The sequence below is a fragment of the Siniperca chuatsi genome, linkage group LG5, assembly GCF_020085105.1.
Source record: "Siniperca chuatsi isolate FFG_IHB_CAS linkage group LG5, ASM2008510v1, whole genome shotgun sequence".
NCBI classification, from domain to species: domain Eukaryota; kingdom Metazoa; phylum Chordata; class Actinopteri; order Centrarchiformes; family Sinipercidae; genus Siniperca; species Siniperca chuatsi.
The window spans coordinates 1,660,649-1,679,675 of record NC_058046.1 but is presented as its reverse complement, the minus strand read 5'-3'; the positions used below and the strand labels follow the sequence as shown (position 1 = coordinate 1,679,675).

The following is a 19,027-nucleotide window of genomic DNA, read 5'->3' as shown; positions in this document are numbered from 1 at the left end:
GATCAAGTATCACTAGGGAATGCATTTGCAGACAAAACAGCTAAACAAGCAGCCGAGGGACAGATAAAAGTGCTTATGCTGACCTCGGACACTGATATGACTGATACAACACTCCAAGACATGCAACAACAAGCACCACAGAAAGAAAAGGATTTGTGGGTAAAACACGGAGCACAACTACAAAATGACATCTATGTATGACCAGAGAAATAACCAATCCTTCCACACAACCTATACAAATGGGCTGCAATATTGAGCCATGGTGTTACACATGTCTCAACAGGAGGGATGGTGGGACAGATAAAACAACATTACACAACCTATGGATTTAACTCTTATTCAAAGAATTTTTGTAGAGCATGCTTGACCTGTGCTAAGCACAATTCTCAGGGAAACTTACGACCTAGAAGAGGGCATTTCCCTTCACCACAGTATCCGTTTCAAGCAATACATTGTCTGGTCATAATAGATGCCTTCTCTAAATGGGTAGAGCTGTTTCCAACCAAACACCCAGACGCAGTAACAGTGGCAAAAGCGTTATGTAAAGACATAATACCCCGTTATGGCATTCCGGAAAAACTTTATAGTGATAATGGAGCACATTTTGTAAACCAATTGATCAAAAAGATAGGAATAATGTTTCACATTAATCTAAAAAACCATTTGTCGTAAGGCGAGGTGCTAAATAGAGAAGTATGTGGACCCAAAAGCAGATGACAAGGAAGCAGTCTCAGGGTGAAGTAGCCGGATGACTACCGTGTTTATTGTTGGGTGGAATGCAGGCAAGAACAGGCAGAGGTGAGCAGACAGGTAACGAGCAGACAAAAGCCAAAATCCAAAAAATCAAAAATCCAAAAACCAAACAAGGTTCACGGGAGAACAAAGAATCCAATAATCACGGGCTCGGCAAGGAACAACACCATGTGTACAACAATGATCCGACACAGAACAAAGAAAAGACCAAGACTAAATACCCTAGGGGAGGTGAGATAACAAGACACAGGTGCCAACAATCAAGGGAGGGCCAACAATCAAAACTGGAGGGAAAACAGACAGGAAGTAAAAACACAAGACACACAAGGGAAGAAGAATACTACCAAAATAAAACAGGAAGTGATAACACCAAAACCACAACACCATTGCGCATATCACCCTCAAAGTGCAGGATTAGTGGAACGAATGAATGGCACTATAAAAAACCGTTTAAAGAAATGTATTGAAGAAACAAGGAGACTTTGGACTCAGTGCATAGATTTAGTGAAAATGTACATCAACATTACAGCAACTTCAGGTTTAACTCCATATAAAATGTTGTTTGGTAGACCATACAGGCTGCCACAGTTTAAAAATCAATGGGAGCTGAGTGAAGAAACCAACCTAGCAGACTATATGAGAAAAATGTTAGAAAAACAAAAAGGAAAACAAGCTGATGAAAATCCTTCTGTTTCTCAACAGGAGATCCAATTAGTGGGACCAGGCGATTGGGTGCTGATACGAAGCATTAAAAGAAAACATTGGCACTCTCCCAAGTGGGAAGGGCCTTACCAAGTATTGTTAAACACTCCCACAGCCATAAAAATAGCTGAAAGATCCACGTGGGTACATCTTACTCATTGCAAAAAGGTCATCTCCTCCGACAGTTCCGCAGAGAAAAGTGACTCACAGTATGATAATAGAGTGGACTCAGGTGTGTAGAACCTGAGTAGACTCGAAAGTCAGTGAAGTATTTCCAAGACACCAGACTCATTAGAGGACACTCTCGGGGAAGATGGCGACTAGATGGATAAGCGATGCCATTAGGTGCTGGGGAGTGACAATTGTATTCATATTAATTTTTCTTTTTACCTGGTACTTATGGGAAGCTCCTGGAACTTCCCTAAATAGCACTCATGTTCCACCCACTTCATCCCAAGGTGTCACCCAACCACATGCTAGAGTAAAAACGTAGAGTAGGCTATTATACACAAATGACCAGTACAATGCCCAGTGAGTGGAGACAGAAACGCTCCTCCTGGCGCTCTGAAGCCGATCCTACATATATAGATGCTATAGGAGTTCCTCGCGGCGTATCAGACGAGTACAAGATAGCAGATCAGGTGGCTGCAGGGTTTGAGTCCCTGTTCTGTTGGTGGTGCACGATTAACAAAAACGTAGACCGAATCAATTACATCCATTATAACGTACAGAAATTGGGCAATTGGACACAGAGTGGGTTTGAGGCTGTTCATGGACAGCTTTCCTCCACGTCACTGATGGCATTCCAGAACCGCATAGCTCTTGACATGTTGCTTGCAGAGAAAGGAGGTGTGTGTGCTATGTTCAGAGAGCAATGCTGCACCTTCATTCCTAACAACACTGCAGCGGATGGCAGTCTCACCAAGGCCATAGAAGGGTTGAAAACTCTGAATGGTAAGATGAAAGATCAATCTGGTGTAGACGCCACTATGTGGGATTCTTGGATGGATGCTTTTGGGAAATACCAAACCTTGGTGTCCTCAATTCTAATATCTCTAGCAGTTTTTTCTGCAATATTGACCTTATGTGGATGTTGTTGTATTCCGTGCCTGTGTTCTTTGTCTACTCGTCTCATCACCACAGCAATTTCACCTATGGAGGACCGCTTAACCCAGATGTATCCACTCCTGCAACAAAACCGAGATAACGATGACAACACAGATGAAGAATCAGAATATTGATTATCCAGGTGACTATGAGTCGCCCCTGTAAGTAACCTAACACACACTCTGAGTGTAAACATTTTGACAGACTCATAAAAATGATCTTGCAGTCGAAAATCTAGCGAAGAGACTGATTGAGTGATATGAGAATTTGAGAACAAAATGTGATAAACAGGAGGGAAATGTTAGAATAAAAATGTACATAAGTTATCCCATTTATGTTTTGTTCTTAGTAGCCTTTAAAGTGCACAGCAATGCTGTGTGTGTATGTGTGTTATTAAACTTGTGTCTGAGAATTACAGGAATGGCACCCTGCTATCTCATCACTGGCAGGGCAGGCTGACATCGAACCGAGACAGTCTCATGGTTGCTCCCAAGGCCGCTCTCACGAGATTAGAGCAGTCTCAACATACCTTGTCTTTTATTAAGCATTATACACCTTCCCCACCCCTTAGAAAACTATGTAACAGGGAATCTCCTAAACTGAATAAAAGAGAGGAGGCTGCATAGATGCACTTCAGAGTGAGTAGGAGATGTAACTGAATGCATCTATGCTTACTCTCCTCGAGTAAAACTTAAGTTAATGCCTTTGTCTTTCTTTCCTTGTATATGATTTAAATGTTCTAGGTGTCTTGAACCTGACACTAACAACTATTCTCTATCCAAAGCCTGACATAGACAATTCTGGGTTGTAGGTGGAATTAAAGAAGCTGCCATTACTGTGGTGGAACCTCACTTGAAAACCTGCATATAACACTATAATTTATGTAAAGGATTTTTCTTAAGCACTTTTCCCAAGAAACCTAGCCAAGAGATTGAACCCTGTTGAACCTTTTAAATGTTGAAAATATAGTCGATTGCCATTAAAATAAAGGTTATAATGTAAAAAACTTTTCAACAAAATGTACTCTAGTTTTAACAGACTCAAGACATCTTTTCTGCTCTGTGCTGTTATCAGTTGGTCCAACAACAAACTAAGAAACAGTCAAATATTTAACTAGGGCCTGAGCAGCGACCGCTGTGAGGTCCCAAATGAAATGCAAGGAATTATTATTTTTCTTTGTCCAAATGAATCGCATTTTTGAGGGGCTAAAGGTGCTAGAAAAGTCACTAAACTTTGCATACATGTCAGATGTGGTGAAAATCTATGTCTGATGTCTGGCACGTTTCACCTAGATGTACGAAATTTGGGAGGCAGATGTATTATCCCAAGACTTTAAAAAAACGCCTATTGGACTCAGACCCTAATCCCAACAGGAAGTCAGCCATTTTGAAATTAGTGGTCATTTTTTGTGATTTGCAGGTGCTGCACTTTAACGAACTCCTCCTAGAGATTTAATCAGATCGACTTAAAATTTTTTGCAGTGCAATCTAAAGACCTTCGCGATGAAATTTTGATGTTTCGACAAGAAACAGGAAGTTGTTGTGTGAGTGTGCATGGTCACATCTGCCCCAAACTTGTTTGATAAGAGTCTCGTCCTGAAGACATCTACAGGCCAATATTGAATATTAGTCATAGTGCTACCTACTGGCAACAGGAAATTACACATTATAGCTAGTTAAAGCTATAAAAATGGTTTCTCATTTTTTGCAGGCAAGGACCTCAAACTCTTTTCCTTTTTTAACTTCTAACTCGGCCAAACATAACGCAGCATTTCGGGGTGTTACCTGAGTCTGCTTTTCAGATTTCGACGGGGCGGTCCTCTCCAGGTGTGACCCCTTGCATATCAGACTGAAGCTTCATCTCATCTCATCATTTCCTGTTTTATTTTGTAGTGTGTCCCTTTCCTTGTGTGTCTTGTGGTTTTACTTCCTGTCTTTGTTTGCTTTCCTTCCAGTTTTGATTGTTGGCCCTTCCTTGATTGTTTGCACCTGTGTCTCGTTGTTTCACCTCCCCTAGGGTATTTAGTCCGGGTCTCTGTCTTTGTTCAGTGTTGGGTCATTGTTGTAACTGCATGGTGTCTTCCCGTCTTGAGTTTTATTCCCGTCGTGTGGGTGTTCCTAACTTTTGTGTGTGTTGCCGTTGGGTGCACTTTTTGTTGTACCTGGTTCCTGTGCCCAGGTTACCAGCATTCTTACTATGAGTTTTGTATTGGATTCTTTGTCTCCCTTGGACCTTGGCTGGATCCTGGATTTTGTAATTTGCCACCTTAGACTCACTTCCCTGCTTCCACCACTGCCTTTTGCCTGTTTTTTTAACTGTCTGCCTACCGGTCTGTCTGCCTGTACCTGCCTGCATACCACTGCCTGCCTGCATACCACTTCACCCTAATAGTCTGCATTTGGGTCCACATACTACTACACATCATACGACAGAATGACCCAACCCATCATGGACTCCGCAGAATTCGACTCTCTCATGGGGGAGTTAAAGGAAGTGTTATCAACACTAGAGACATTCAGGCTCTCCATTCAGAACTCTGTGATTATCAAACGCAGGCATTTTGTATACTCCTTAATAGAGAGGACAATACTATCCAGACCCAGGCTTGCAACTGTTCACATTCTGGTAGAGAATCTTGCGGCAATCTCCAGCATGAGGCAAGATTTGCAGCCCTACCTCGACTCCCGGCCCGCCAGCAACCAGCCAGACTCCCGGCCCGCCAGTCATCAGCCTGCACCCCAGTCAGCATCTCAGCCTGCTAATCAGGTGGTACCTCAGGCTGTTGCAGTCTTGGCGCCTTCTGGGAAACCCTCCAGGAGGAAGCGTGGCTCCCACAGTGGCTCACCTGCCCAGCTGCTCGCCTGCTCCGCTGCTCGCCTGCTCAGCAGCCCCCTGTCTCTGCTGGATCGCAGCCGCCTCCTGCCCCAGTTGGATCGCAGCAGCAGCCATCCCCTGTCGCCACTGGATTGCAGCTGCCTCCTGCCCTGGTTGGACCACAGCACGCTGCAGAACAGTCTGCTGGGTCGCAGCACGCCACTGAATCTCTGCTGGATCACAGCAGTATGTTCCTTTTTTTGCCGGAGTGGCAGGCTCCGGGTTCTCGGACATTGCTGGCTCTGCCAGCTCCTCTACCAGTCTCTGCCTTGGCCGGCTCCCTGTCCTGCTGTCCTTTTGCCGGCCTCCTGAAGGGTCCCGCCTTTGCCGACGGCCTCCTGAAGGGTCCCGCCTTTGCCGACGGCCTCCTGAAGGGTCCCGCCTTCGCCGACGGTCTGCAGAAGGTCTGTCTTCACCGCTGGCCTCCTGTGACTCTCCATCTTCGCCACCAGCATCCTGTTACCTTCCTCCTGTGCCACTGGCATTCTGCCAGGCCTCCAGATGGTGTCAATCTTCATCACAGACCTCAGCAGATCAACCCCGTGCATGTCCAGCCCCCGGGCAGTCTGCCCAAGGTCCTCGGCTCCGCAAGTCCTGCCCCCAGGCCGGCCGCCCAAAGTCTCCCACCTGGCCCTTTTACTTCCTGTCTTTGTTTGCTTTCCTTCCAGTTTTGATTGTTGGCCCTTCCTTGATTGTTTGCACCTGTGTCTTGTTGTCTCACCTCCCCTAGGGTATATGGTCTGGGTCTCTGTCTTTGTTCAGTGTTGGGTCATTGTTGTAACTGCATGGTGTCTTCCCGTCTTGAGTTTCGTTCCCGTCGTGTGGGTGTTCCTAACTTTTGTGTGTGTTGCCGTTGGGTGCACTTTTTGTTGTACCTCGTTCCTGTGCCCAGTTTCCCAGCATTCTTACCGTGAGTTTTGTATTGGATTCTTTGTCTCCCTTGGACCTTGGCTGGATCCTGGATTTTGCAATATGCCTGCTCCCTATTGAACTGTTTTGCCACCTTGGACTCACTTACCTGCTTCCACCACTGCCAGCCGGTAACCTTTCTGCCTTTTGCCTGTTGAACTGTCTGCCTACTGGTCTGTCTGCCTGTACCTGCCTGCATACCACTTCACCTAATAAACACTGTAGTCATCCAGCTACCTCATACTCATACCTCTTCCTGATGTTCTGCATTTGGGTCTAAATACTTCTACACATCATACGACATAAACAATAATGGAACGAATTAAATGGTACATCAATGATACACAGTGGTGTAAGGTACACTTACTCAAGTACTGTGCTTATGTACAATTTTTAGATACTTTCTACTTCATCTCCACTACATTTAGAGGGAAATATTGTACTTTTAATGCCACTATCTAAGTACTTCTTCCACCACTGAAGATACACGATGCCCAAATCCTAAAATGTCAAGAGCTGGGAGGCGATTTGGAGGCACGATTAGACTTTATATATTGCAAAAAAGGAGTGTACATTACATAAACTACCTAATATTAGAATACAGCTCAACACTTTGGAGGAAAGTCATTCTTCAAAATAAAAACTTTACTTCCAATACTTGTTTTTCTAACCACAGTGAAAATCTGAATGCAGCAGTTTCACTATTCTGACGTTGTCGTCCTGCTGCAGAATACTGAAGTGCAGGATGTGACTGCAGTGAAGTCACAGCACCGGTTTGTCTCGGCATGCTGGTTTAGAGCCCTGACTGTGATCATCGCCCTGCAGTCAGGCAGGTCTACATTCTCCGGCTGGTTCAGGCCTGTTCAGGGAGCCAGGGGGGTTGTCAGTCTACCAAACCACACACTCACTCTGAAACTGATTAACATGCAACAACACAAGGACCAAAAAAGGTGTGAACACAGGAGACACTTCCTGGATCGATGGGGATCCTCCGTCTGTGTGTCCTCTTCACAATTGAAACTGCTTTTTATGAAAATCAACGTGCAGGGACCTGAAACCTGCAGCAGAGAGATTATCTTCATGTCTGCCTTGATCTTTGTCAGAGGTACAGTTTGGTTTTGTGAATCAGTCTGAGAGAGACACGGATAAAATGCAGGTTTCAGGTCTCTACAAGCTGATTTACACGGTAATGAGCTGAAACTAATGGCTGCATAGAAAGAAGGAACAATTCATTCAGAAATGTAAAACGTGTTTGTAAAATGGTTGCAGCAAGTCTCAGTGTCTCTAAAATGACAGCTTCTTCACAACTCCGATTCTTGTTCTCAGCTCAGTTACAATAAACTGAGCTTAGGAGCTTTATTTACACCCAAAATAAGTAAAACTATTTATGAAGCACTTTTCAAAACCTGGGTTCCAAAGTAAATCATGGCTGCAACTGTTGATCCTTTTCATGATTAACTAATCTGCAGATTATTTTGGTCTAAAATAGTTTTAAAAGTCACTATTTATAAGACCAAGGTGACGTCTTCAAAATCTAGCGAGATTCTCTTTGTTATTACGAAGACAAAGAAAAACAGCAAATTCTTTGTTTTTACATGATATAATTTTCCTTGCATAACATTTATTTATTGTTTATTTGCAATGTAACGTCTACATTTTTATATCTGTACACACACACACACACTTACTGCACTGTAAAGCTTTTGTGTCGCACCTACAACCTTCCTGAATAAACATTTTGAAAGGAGTTCCTGACTTTAGTCCTCTTTGATTTCACATCACACTTTATAACTGTACCATGGTATAAACATGTACACAGACACATACTGTATGTTGATGTCATTTTATTTATCTTGAACCAATGATCAACATAATACCAATGTCAGTTCTGTCAGTGAACAGAATCACAACACTTCCTGGCAACAAGCCTGCTCATATAGACAGGGCGCCCTCTTGAGGCGGAATAACAACTGGCTGACTGCGCTCTGAATATTTTCAGAGAATAGAGAAGAGAATTTTGTTCCTGTTAAGTAATGTTTTGAGAAAACGTCATTAGCGAGGCAGGGACTCATCAGATGTCAGAGGAGTTCCTGCTGAGTATGCTCATGTAGTCCAGAAAAAAAGGAAAAAGCAAAACATCAGTCAGTGGGAGATCAGAGGATGATACATTTGTCGTTGTATTTCTGTTTTAGTTCATTTATTTCTTGTTCATGCTTTTTCTTCACGTCCTCCATTTCTCCTTTTAGATGTTTTTCTTTGTGACTTGAGAGGTCTTGTAACAGATTGTACTTTTTGTCATATTCTTGCTTCATTTCCTTTATTTCCTCCATGTGTTTGTCTACCAACGCTGAAAAGTCTTTGGTGTATTTCTGTCTGAACTCATTGAACTCTTCGGCTTGTTTTCTGGCCTCCTCTTCATATTTCTTCTTCATTTCCTCCAGTTTTGTCTTATACTTTTCCTCTAACTCTTTTCGCTCCTTCTCCTCCTGTTCTCTTCTGTTTCGATCTTCTTCTTGTCTTTTCTTTTCAGATTTTTCTCTTTCCTGCTCATATTCGTCTTGGAGCTTTTTAAGTTTTGTTTGCTCCTCATGTTGTCTCTCTTCATTTTCTTGATTTCGTTTCTCCCACCAGTCTTTTCTTTCCTTCTCCCAGCGCTCTTGTTTCTTTCTCATCTCTTCTCTGCTCTGCTCCAACTCTCTGTCAATGGTTTTCTTTTCCTCTGATTCTGACTTTATTTTTTCCTCCAGATGTTTACGTTTTTGCTCCCACTCCTGTTGTTGAAGATCTTCCTCTATTTTCTTTTTGTTGTCTTCCTCTTCTCTCTTTTCCTGTTCTTTCTCTCTCTTTTCACGCTCCTTGTTGATGTTTTCCTCCATTACTTTAAGTTGTTTATCTCTCAGTTTTCGCTCCTGTTCAATTTCTGCTGTTTGTTCTTCCATTCTTCTTTTCATTGCTTCCATTTCTTCCTCATGTTTTCGTTCAAGCTCCTCTTTCAGTCTCTGCATCTCTTCCTCCTTCTCCCTCAGGATTCTCTCTACTTCATGTTTTATTGCGGCCTCGGCCTCCTGGAACATCTCATTGGTGTAGCAGCTGCCGCCGTTTTTCCTCACCATTGACTCAACCTTCGTCAGCAGCTCGCTGACCTGAGTACGATTCTTCTGATCCTTATTACTGAAAACATGATATCTGTCTCCACAGTCATGTATCAGCTTTTTTACAAAGTCATCACAGTCTTCTTCTATGTACCTCTCAAATGTTTGGTTGTATAGCTCATCTCCTCTGGTGAATGTAACAATGATGAAATGTTGTGAATTCTTGCCAAAACATTTCTTGATCAGCTTCACAGAGTCTTTTTCCTCTTGTGTAAAGCGGCCGATCTGCACCACCAGTAAAATGACATGAGGTCCTGGAGCCAACAAGCTGATGCATTTCACAAGCTCCTGTTCAACGTCAGCGCTGGACAGAGTCGTGTCAAACAAGCCGGGAGTGTCGACCACAACGACAGGCCATCCATCAATCTCTCCTGATGCTTTCTGGCAAAACTTGGTCACTGACTTCTGACTGGCTCTGGAATTAAAATGTTCTTCACCCAAAATGGTGTTTGCTGTTGCACTCTTCCCACTGCCAGTCTTCCCAATCAGCACCATCCTGAGACACTCTCTGCTCTGGTTTTCATCAATTCCCATCTCACTTTTCTTTTTAACATCCTGCAGCTCAGCTTTAAGTCTTGCATTAGTGTTCTCCTGCTCTACAACCTTCTCCATCTGAGCCTTGGTGAACATGTCCTTTGTAAAGCTTCTGGATCCTTCAACTGTCATTTGTTTCAACACATCCAACAGCTCTGGGATCTGCTGCTTGTCCTTGATGTTGAGAACAACATATCTGTCTCCATAGCTCTGATGGAGCTCCTTGTTTCCTTTTACAAACTCAACAACAGCTGGAGCTGCAGGATCTGACTCCACAGTGAACAGAATCATGGTGAAGTCATCGACTCGAGAGCTGAATGTGTTCTGGATTGTCTTTAACTCTCCCTTGTCTTCATCAGTGAGGGGACCCACAGGTAGGACCAGGATGAAGGCATGGACGCCCTCAGGATCACTGCCTCCTGAGGTTTTTCATACAAGGCAGGCAGCTCCACCAGGGAAACCCGACGCCCACACACCTCTCCCTGATGTTTAACACACTCTGATGAGTTGGAGACTGAATGAAGCTCTGTCTGACCTAAAATGGCCTTGGCTGCTGAAGTCTTCCCTGCTCCTCTCCTCCCACACAGAACCAGGTTTAAAGCTGGTTTGATGTGTTCAGACTTTGGTCTGATGGTCTCTTCAGTGAAGGTGAGGAAGGTTCCTTTGTTTTCATGCACAATGTTCTTAATCGTCTGCATTAACAGTCTGCGCTCATCTTTAAACATCCTGTAGTGTCTTCCTCCGCAGTCTTTAAGCAGCTGATTCACAGAGACACTTGTTCCATCATGTGTGCTGATGACCACTGAGTGTTTAAAAGCATCTTGACCAAACAAACTCAGGATGAACTTCAGTGTTTTTCTGTTCTTCTCAGTGAAATCAGAAGGCCTCACTAACAGCAGCAGAACATTTGGTCCAGGAGGACAAAGAGTCACACAGCTCTTCACCTTTCTTCTCAGCATCTCCTCAGACAGACTGAACATGTCTGGAGCTTTCACTACTGTTAATGGTTCTCCTCTCCACTCTCCACAGGTGGCCACACATTGCCTGGTTTTTTGGTAATGAAAACCTTGGTCCTCGATGATTAAGTTACCAAGTTTTGCCTGTTTGTCCTCACTTCTTCCCAGCAGCACAATCCTGAATCCAGATGCTGTAATACAACAGAGAGAAAGATAATATGACAAACTCTTTCTGAGACTGAAATCACTGCACTCGGCTAACATGAGGAGATCTCTTCAGCTGGCCAATGTTCTGGTGCAATTCATAGGTTCAACATTCTGTTAAAACGGGATGTGCCACTATATTATTCACTAGTAAACCTGTAAGAGCACTGTTGGAGGCAGCCTGAGGTCTAAGAATTTCATTGCCAATTACATTAACCTGGCTGTGCAAATTTCCCCGCTCTGACTCGCGGTCGAGACACGATCATCGAACGGACCCAAAGGACTGTTGTGTCACCCGACATGTGCACTGTTTAAGTTCAGCCAGTGTTCCCCAGAAAGGCCACCTGACTGTTTTAGTGCTAAACAGGGAGTCGGAGATCTCTATAAGCTGTGTGTGAATGAATCTGTAAGTGTAGTACAAATATATACGGTTCAGTAATAGACTATTTACAGTAGTTGTATTGTTCTGTTATACGCTTTCCCTCTAGTTTAACAGCAACGGCGGGAAACAGGAGAGACGTGAAGTGGCAGAGGAGCTAGTTTGTAGCCAGTTCATTTGTAAGTAACGTTACACATCATCCACTGGATTGATAAGTCTGCGAGTATTTGTTTTTGGGAAGTTGGACGTTATTTACTCCCGTGTTTTGAGACTTGTGTGATGTTATACTGTGTTGAAATAAATGAACAAAATGTTCAGTCTCCTTGCTGGTTGTTCCGACACTTTCAGAATCATTACCGCTTTGTAAAATGGATATTTTAAAGGCTCATTATTACGGTTTTGTATTTCTCTGTAATGCAGCACAGTGTTTCTCAACCCTGGAACTCAAACCATTTTCTGATGCCCCAAAAACCTATATTTAAATTATTTCATTCATATAAACGTCGACTAATAGCTTGAACTAACGACTACAAGTCGACTAGGACAATCTGTAGTCGGGGCAGCCCTACAAACACGTGATCTGACTGTAAACGTTGTAATCCTTTTATGCTGCGATCAGCGAACATGTACAGCGTGTGCTGTAGATCCTTGTTGCGGTCCACAGTTGGAGTACTGCTTATAATACTGTGCAGCCGACTGCTTCCAGCAGAAGTTGCTATTATTGTGGTTATTTTCTGAGTTATTTATAACAGTTTGCACTCATTATATATTTTGTTTGCTTATGTTCCTTCAGATAACCACAACTTTACAAACTGATAATTGGCTGTCTATTCAAAGTGGATACAGGATTTAATGTACACATCTACGTTTACTCCTGGGACATTAATAAAGACTGTTGACTGAACTCCTGGATTGCTGCAGTTTCTCTGACAGAAAGCATCTGTACATATCTACAGATATATTTCACTCAGGGTTTAAAGGTGTACTTAAAATAACTCCATCTCCTGCTACTTCTGTTCATATACAGCTGTTTTACATAAGAAATGACATTGTAGAAAAGAAGAAAGGGCGGTCAGAAACATTCAACTGAAATGTTTGTATGGCAGCGATCAGTGTCATTACAGGAAATACTGTTTTGTCCAAACAGAGCAGCGGATGTGGAGGTCGGGGTGGTGGATGGGAATGCAACAGGTCAATCTGATAGTGAACTGTTAGAGCGCCCTCTGCTGGATCACACGGCAAACTACTTCAAACGGTCTGCTGCGCTTATAGACTGTACATTTTGAATTCGAACAGGTCGTTACAGTTCTATTTATTATCACGTTCAAACAAATGTTCGAATTTCAAATACAAACTGACAGCCCTACTGCAGGTACATGATTAGCACTGTGATGAATTTACTTACTGTGAGTCGAAAGGTTTTTCTCTGAGAGTCGTCCAGTGACCTTTTTAAACGCATGCAGCCCTGTAAAAAGATGACATCAACTATTAGCAGATTAATGTTCTAATTGAATCAAAGATTTCTGTGAACAAAGTTTTCATTGCCTTGTCAGAATTGTTTCTGCACTTACCAACAGCTTTTACAGCATCTGTGATACCCGGTGTTTCCTTTTGTTTTGGGCTTTGATGATCAACTGGAAAATTATCTGTTGCGTCCTCAAATACTTCATAGCTGACATGTTCTCCATTGTTCTCCTTTACAATTTGACCCAAACGAGTTAACAGCTCTGAACGTTCAAGGTTCTTCTGCTTCAGGTGTCTGTATCTACATTTTCTGATCATGTCTTTTAAGGGCGGATGGTTCATGTATTTGTCCATGAAACCTGGACTCTCCTCTCTGGGTGTTGACATCAGAACCAGTGAATGATCAAATGATTGATCACTGAAGAGTTTCAGGACTCTGCAGAGTCTCAGTTTGAGTTCCTCAGTGAAGTCTTCAGGCTGTAGAACCAGCAGGAACACATGAGGTCCAGGATCAGAGAGTCTCACACAGTTTGTCACATGTTCTCTCAGTTTGTCTTCAGAGATGTTGGGATGCAGCAGATCTTCAGTATTGATGACAACTATTTCTTTGCCCTCCAGCGGTCCACTGATTCTCAGACTGCCTTTAGGTACTTTGTCGAACACAGTCTCTCCCAGTATGAAGTTCCCCACTGAACTCCTCTGAGACCAGCTGTTCCCCAGCAGAACAACCCTCAGCTCAGACACTGTGAAAAACAAAGATTTAGAAAAAGCGGGAAAAAAGATAAATGCAGACTTGCATTTATTCATTTATAGTTTCATTGCTGTTTAACTTCAGTTTAGTTACTAACTTACAGATTGTTCCTGCAAAATACTGTAAACTCAGATATTCTTAAACAGCAGGATAACACAGTTCAGTTTGACTCACTTTCAGGTGGCAGCAAATCATAGCTCTTACTGCGCTTCAGAGGCTGCAGATCATCTGTGATTGGAAGGACACAGCATTTATTACTCATTTACTTGATCACATGTAATCTATAGTAGACCTTCTCATGACAGTAACACTGTTACTGACCGGTAGGCCATATAATCAGGTAATATTAAATGGTATTAAAATGCAAAAACAATCAAACAAAAATGAACAAATATGAGAGAAAACTGAACTAGAAAAATAAAACTGAAAAGCACCAAATGCCAGCTAGTGAAGAAAACTAAATCATCTAGAGAGTATACACAGGATATTGATCAGCGTTTCAATTCAGGAATCGCACAGGTTATAAATGTTCATACATTTATAAAGAAAAAAAATCAGTGTATCACAGTGTAAACAGAAATCGTGATTCTGTCAAAGTCTGCAACGAAGCAAACATGGGAAGATACTTTACAATAAAATACCAGTGATAAAATGTGACGTAAAGTTGATTGATCAGTGACTGCGGTCCAGCTGTTAGCTGCATCTCTGTGTGAAGCCTCTGATCACTGTCTGTCTGCTCTGTCACCCAGCTACAGTTGTTACTGGTTCCCATATTTAGTGTTTTGTTAGATTAAAAGGAGACTGACCAATCAGCTGAGTTTCAGCCAGGACTCACAGACCTGATTGATCATCTGAGGACACAGCTCTTTAGTCTCTGTATAATATGTGGACAGAGAGAGAAGAGTGTTATCCAGATAAAGTCTGACTGAACTCACGTGTTGCTGCAGCCGCCATGATGTCCCTCTGCTGGAGACACCAGAGACTAATTCAACTGGAAACCAACTGCTGGGAACCTGCAGAGAGGACAGCATAACATGTTCAGCTGTCTTGTTTGTTAACTTGTCTTACAGCATCTGCTGCCTCTTGTTACATAAGTAAACGTCCCAACACAGGGGACTAACTTCTTACATTGCTGCAGCCAATAATACATTTTACGCATACACATTGGTAATTCCTTAGCACATGTAAATGATTGTAAACAGGAATAAAGGTGCCGTAAATGTTTTTAATGGACTTAAATGGCGTTAGTTTATTGGAGACATTGTGCTTTTCAAAAACTTTTCGATGCTCCGACAGCGAAAGCACTGTTCCAGTTATGCGCGGATCGCAGTTATATCCGCGGGGCCTGCGGGTAATCTGCGGATCGGGTGGCCAGTAAAATGACCATTCTGATTAATAGCAGATGGGTTGCGGGTGGGTGAAATAGGGCGAAGCCTCTACCCATTAAGACAGACGCAGTGCGCATTTACGCACGAGGCACAGCAGCGTAACTCTCAGACTCGAAGGAGAAATAATGTAAACTGATGTAACATTGACCTATCTTATTGTTGAATTATCAAGGACACTTTCGTGTTTTAGTTTTCAGAAATGTTGAGGATGTCATGGAAAGAAAACCTTACCATGGGAATGAACAGTGAGGAATGTGCGGCCGGAGCGGTTCCTCTGAGCGTCTAATATTGCCGCGGATGGTTTTACATGGGAGTTAGTTGAAAGCCCGGTGCGTCTCATACAGACGATAAAGGGTTCCAAGTCTGTATGAGACGCCAAGGGCCGTGACAAAACGTCGGTATTTGACGGCCTGGAATGAGAACGGGTTGGTCGTTGTGACGGCATTTCTCAAGTTTTCCAAACCGATCGATCGATGGAGAAAAGAATCAGCAGATGGATCCAGAATGAAAAGCATCATCAGCTGCAGTCCGATACAAACCAGCTCTTTTCACAGTGTGTGTTAGCACTTTTACTGCAGTATAGAATCTGAATACTTCCTCCAGCACTGCAAGAGAGGATTGACTTCCTCCTCTCATGATTCATAAAATGGCGTCTTCAGCTCACTCCGGCCTAAATGCTGACATAAACATTTGTCACACGCAGAACCGACATCCTACACATTTTACACGTTACAGCAGCAAAGTGTTCGTACAGTAAACGGATTGTTTCCACATGGATCACTGTTCCCAGATCAGTTCGTGTGATGATAAACTGAATGTGTTCAGTTAATAATGTGAATCTGGAACCTCCTGCAGTTCTATTATTATTATTATTATTATTATCGACTCTACTGATCATCAACAACACCGATAAACTACTTTGACTTTATTCACTTACTTATTTTCTTGATCTTGTGTTGCTCGAGTTCCCTCACCGGCTGGATTTCTTACTGCGCCACAATCAGCTGTGAAAGTGAAAGTAAGAAACGGTCCCCAGTGAAGTTTCCCAGCAGCCACAGCGTGTCTGACCAAAACATGTTTTCATAAAGCTTCATATACTGGAGGTGTCCGTGTGGAGTTTAGGGACAACCTGCTTTGACTGAGTGTCTCATTTAAGGACATAAAAACATGGATGACCTGCAATTTTCTGATATTAAACTCTGACAAAACTGAAGTTATTGTACTTGGCCCCAAACACCTCCGAGACACATTATCTAAAGATATAGTTGCTCTAGATGGCATTGCCCTGGCCTCCAGCAGCACCGTAAGGAACCTCAGAGTTATCTCTGATCAGGATCTATCCTTTAACTCCCACATGAAGCAAACTTCAAGGACTGTCTTCTTTCACCTACGCAACATTGCAAAAATCAGGCTTTGTTACTTCTAGGCTGGACTATTGCAATTCCTTATTATCAGGCTGCCCGAATAAGTCCAGTTGATCCAGAATGCTGCGGCACGTGTACTGACAAGAACTAGGAAAAGAGATCATATTTCTCCAATATTAGCTTCTCTGCACTGGCTCCCTGTAAAATCCAGAATAGAACCATAGCACCATCGTATCTTAAAGATCTCATAATACCTCATTACCCGACTAGAACACTGCGCTCCCAGGATGCAGGGTTACTTGTGGCTCCTAGAGTCTCCAAAAGTAGACTGGGAGCCAGAGCCTTCAGTTATCAAGCTCCTCTCCTGTGGAATCAGGTCCCAGTTTGATCATTCCTACTATTATTACTTTATTAATATGAATATTACCACTACCATTACATTATTATTATTTTAAAATTCCCCGATTCATTCATCTTTACAGCGACACTTTAAAGCACAGAACAAGTCTAAACTTACAGTGAAACATTTATTATCACTGATTAAAGTCCGAATATCAATAAAAACACATTCCTAAACCCTACTGTAGTAAAATGTATATTAGACATCATTATCAATGTTACATTTAACGGAAACCACCTTTAAGCTTTTCACTGTTCACATGTTTCAAAAGCATTAACAGTGAATGATGGAGAGTTAAATCCAAACAGATCTGCAGAAGAAGCTCTAAAACTGACTTCAGATCAGTAGTTAATGTTAGAGCTTCTCCAGTCAGCATCTCAGTCTGCTAACCAGTTGGTACCTCAGGCCTTTGCGGACTTGGCGCCTATTGGGAAACCCTCCAGGAGGAAGTGTGGCTCCCACAGCGGCTCATCTGCCCAGCTGCCGGATCGCAGCAACTTCATCCAATAAACACCGTAGTCATCCGGCTAACTCATCCTCCTATCTCTTCCTTATTTTCTGCATTTTGGTCCGCATACTACTACACATCATACGACATAAACAATAATGGAACGAATGAAATGGTAAATCAATGATACACAGTGGTGTAAGGTACACTTACTCAAGTACTGTGCTTATGTACAATTTTTAGATACTTTCTACTTCATCTCCACTACATTTAGAGGGAAATATTGTACTTTTTATGCCACTATCTAAGTACTTCTTCCACCACTGAAGATACATGACGCCCAAATCCTAAAATGTCAAGAGCTGTGAGGCGATTTGGAGGCACTATTAGACTATATATTGCAAAAAAGGAGTGTACATTACATAAACTACCTAATATTAGAATACAGCTCAACACTTTGGAGGAAAGTCATTCTTCAAAATAAAAACTTTACTTCCAATACTTGTTTTTCTAACCACAGTGAAAATCTGAATGCAGCAGTTTCACTATTCTGACGTTGTCGTCCTGCTGCAGAATACTGAAGTGCAGGATGTGACTGCAGTGAAGTCACAGCACCGGTTTGTCTCGGCATGCTGGTTTAGAGCCCTGACTGTGATCATCGTCCTGCAGTCAGGCAGGTCTACATTCTCCGGCTGGTTCAGGCCTGTTCAGGGAGCCGGGGGAGTGTCAGTCTACCAAACCACACACTCACTCTGAAACTGATTAACATGCAACAACACAAGGACCAAAAAAGGTGTGAACACAGGAGACACTTCCTGGATGGATGGGGATCCTCCGTCTGTGTGTCCTCTTCAAAACTCACTGCTTTTTATGAAAATCAACGTGCAGAGACCTGAAACCTGCAGCAGAGAGATTATCTTCATGTCTGCCTAGATCTTTGTCAGAGGTACAGTTTGGTTTTGTGAATCAGTCTGAGAGAGACACGAATAAAATGCAGGTTTCAGGTCTCTACAAGCTGATTTACACGGTAATGAGCTGAAACTAATGGCTGCATAGAAAGAAGCAACAATTCATTCAGAAATGTAAAACGTGTTTGTAAAATGGTTGCAGAAAGTCTCAGTGTCTCTAAAACTTCAGCTTCTTAACAACTCAGATTCTTGTTCTCAGCTCAGTTACAATAAACTGAGCTTAGGAGCTTTATTTACACCCAAAATGAGTAAAACTATTTATGAAGCACTTTTCAAAACCTGGGTTCCAAAGTAAATCATGGCTGCAACTGTTGATCCTTTTCATGATTAGCTAATCTGCAGATTATTTTGGTCTATTCAATGTTAGAAAATAGTTTTAAAAGTCACTATTTATAAAACCAAGGTGACGTCTTCAAAATCTAGAGATTCTCTTTGTTATTAGAAAGACAAAGAAAAACAGCAAATTCTGCAGCTAGGGGAAATGATAGAATTTATTTAAGTACGTATCAAACAGAAGATACAATCAAGTGTCTAAAATCTTCCTCAACAAACAGAAAATCTGAGTTTTTACATGATAAAATGACATCAACATACAGCATGTGTCTGTGTACATGTTTATACCATGGTACAGTTATAAAGTGTGATGTGAAATCAAAGAAGACTAAAGTCAGGAA

General features: G+C 42.4%; 2 protein-coding genes across 2 annotated transcripts; one reads left to right on the top strand and one right to left on the bottom strand.

Moving 5' to 3' along the window:
• Window positions 1–288: 288 nt before the first annotated feature.
• LOC122876786 (protein NYNRIN-like) lies at window positions 289–1,968 on the top strand. Its single transcript, XM_044197521.1, has 2 exons — window positions 289–660; window positions 1,138–1,968. The coding sequence occupies exons 1-2, from the start codon at window positions 289–291 to the stop codon at window positions 1,693–1,695; spliced, it is 930 nt and encodes a 309-aa protein (XP_044053456.1). The 3' UTR covers window positions 1,696–1,968.
• Window positions 1,969–8,172: 6,204 nt separating this feature from the next.
• Window positions 8,173–16,183, bottom strand: LOC122876760 (GTPase IMAP family member 8-like). The gene is given in 7 exon segments (XM_044197452.1): window positions 8,173–10,447; window positions 10,450–11,178; window positions 12,976–13,035; window positions 13,142–13,777; window positions 13,960–14,013; window positions 14,721–14,798; window positions 16,111–16,183. Coding segments are annotated over 6 exon segments (3,447 nt in total). The 5' UTR covers window positions 14,740–14,798; window positions 16,111–16,183; the 3' UTR covers window positions 8,173–8,498.
• Window positions 16,184–19,027: the final 2,844 nt, after the last annotated feature.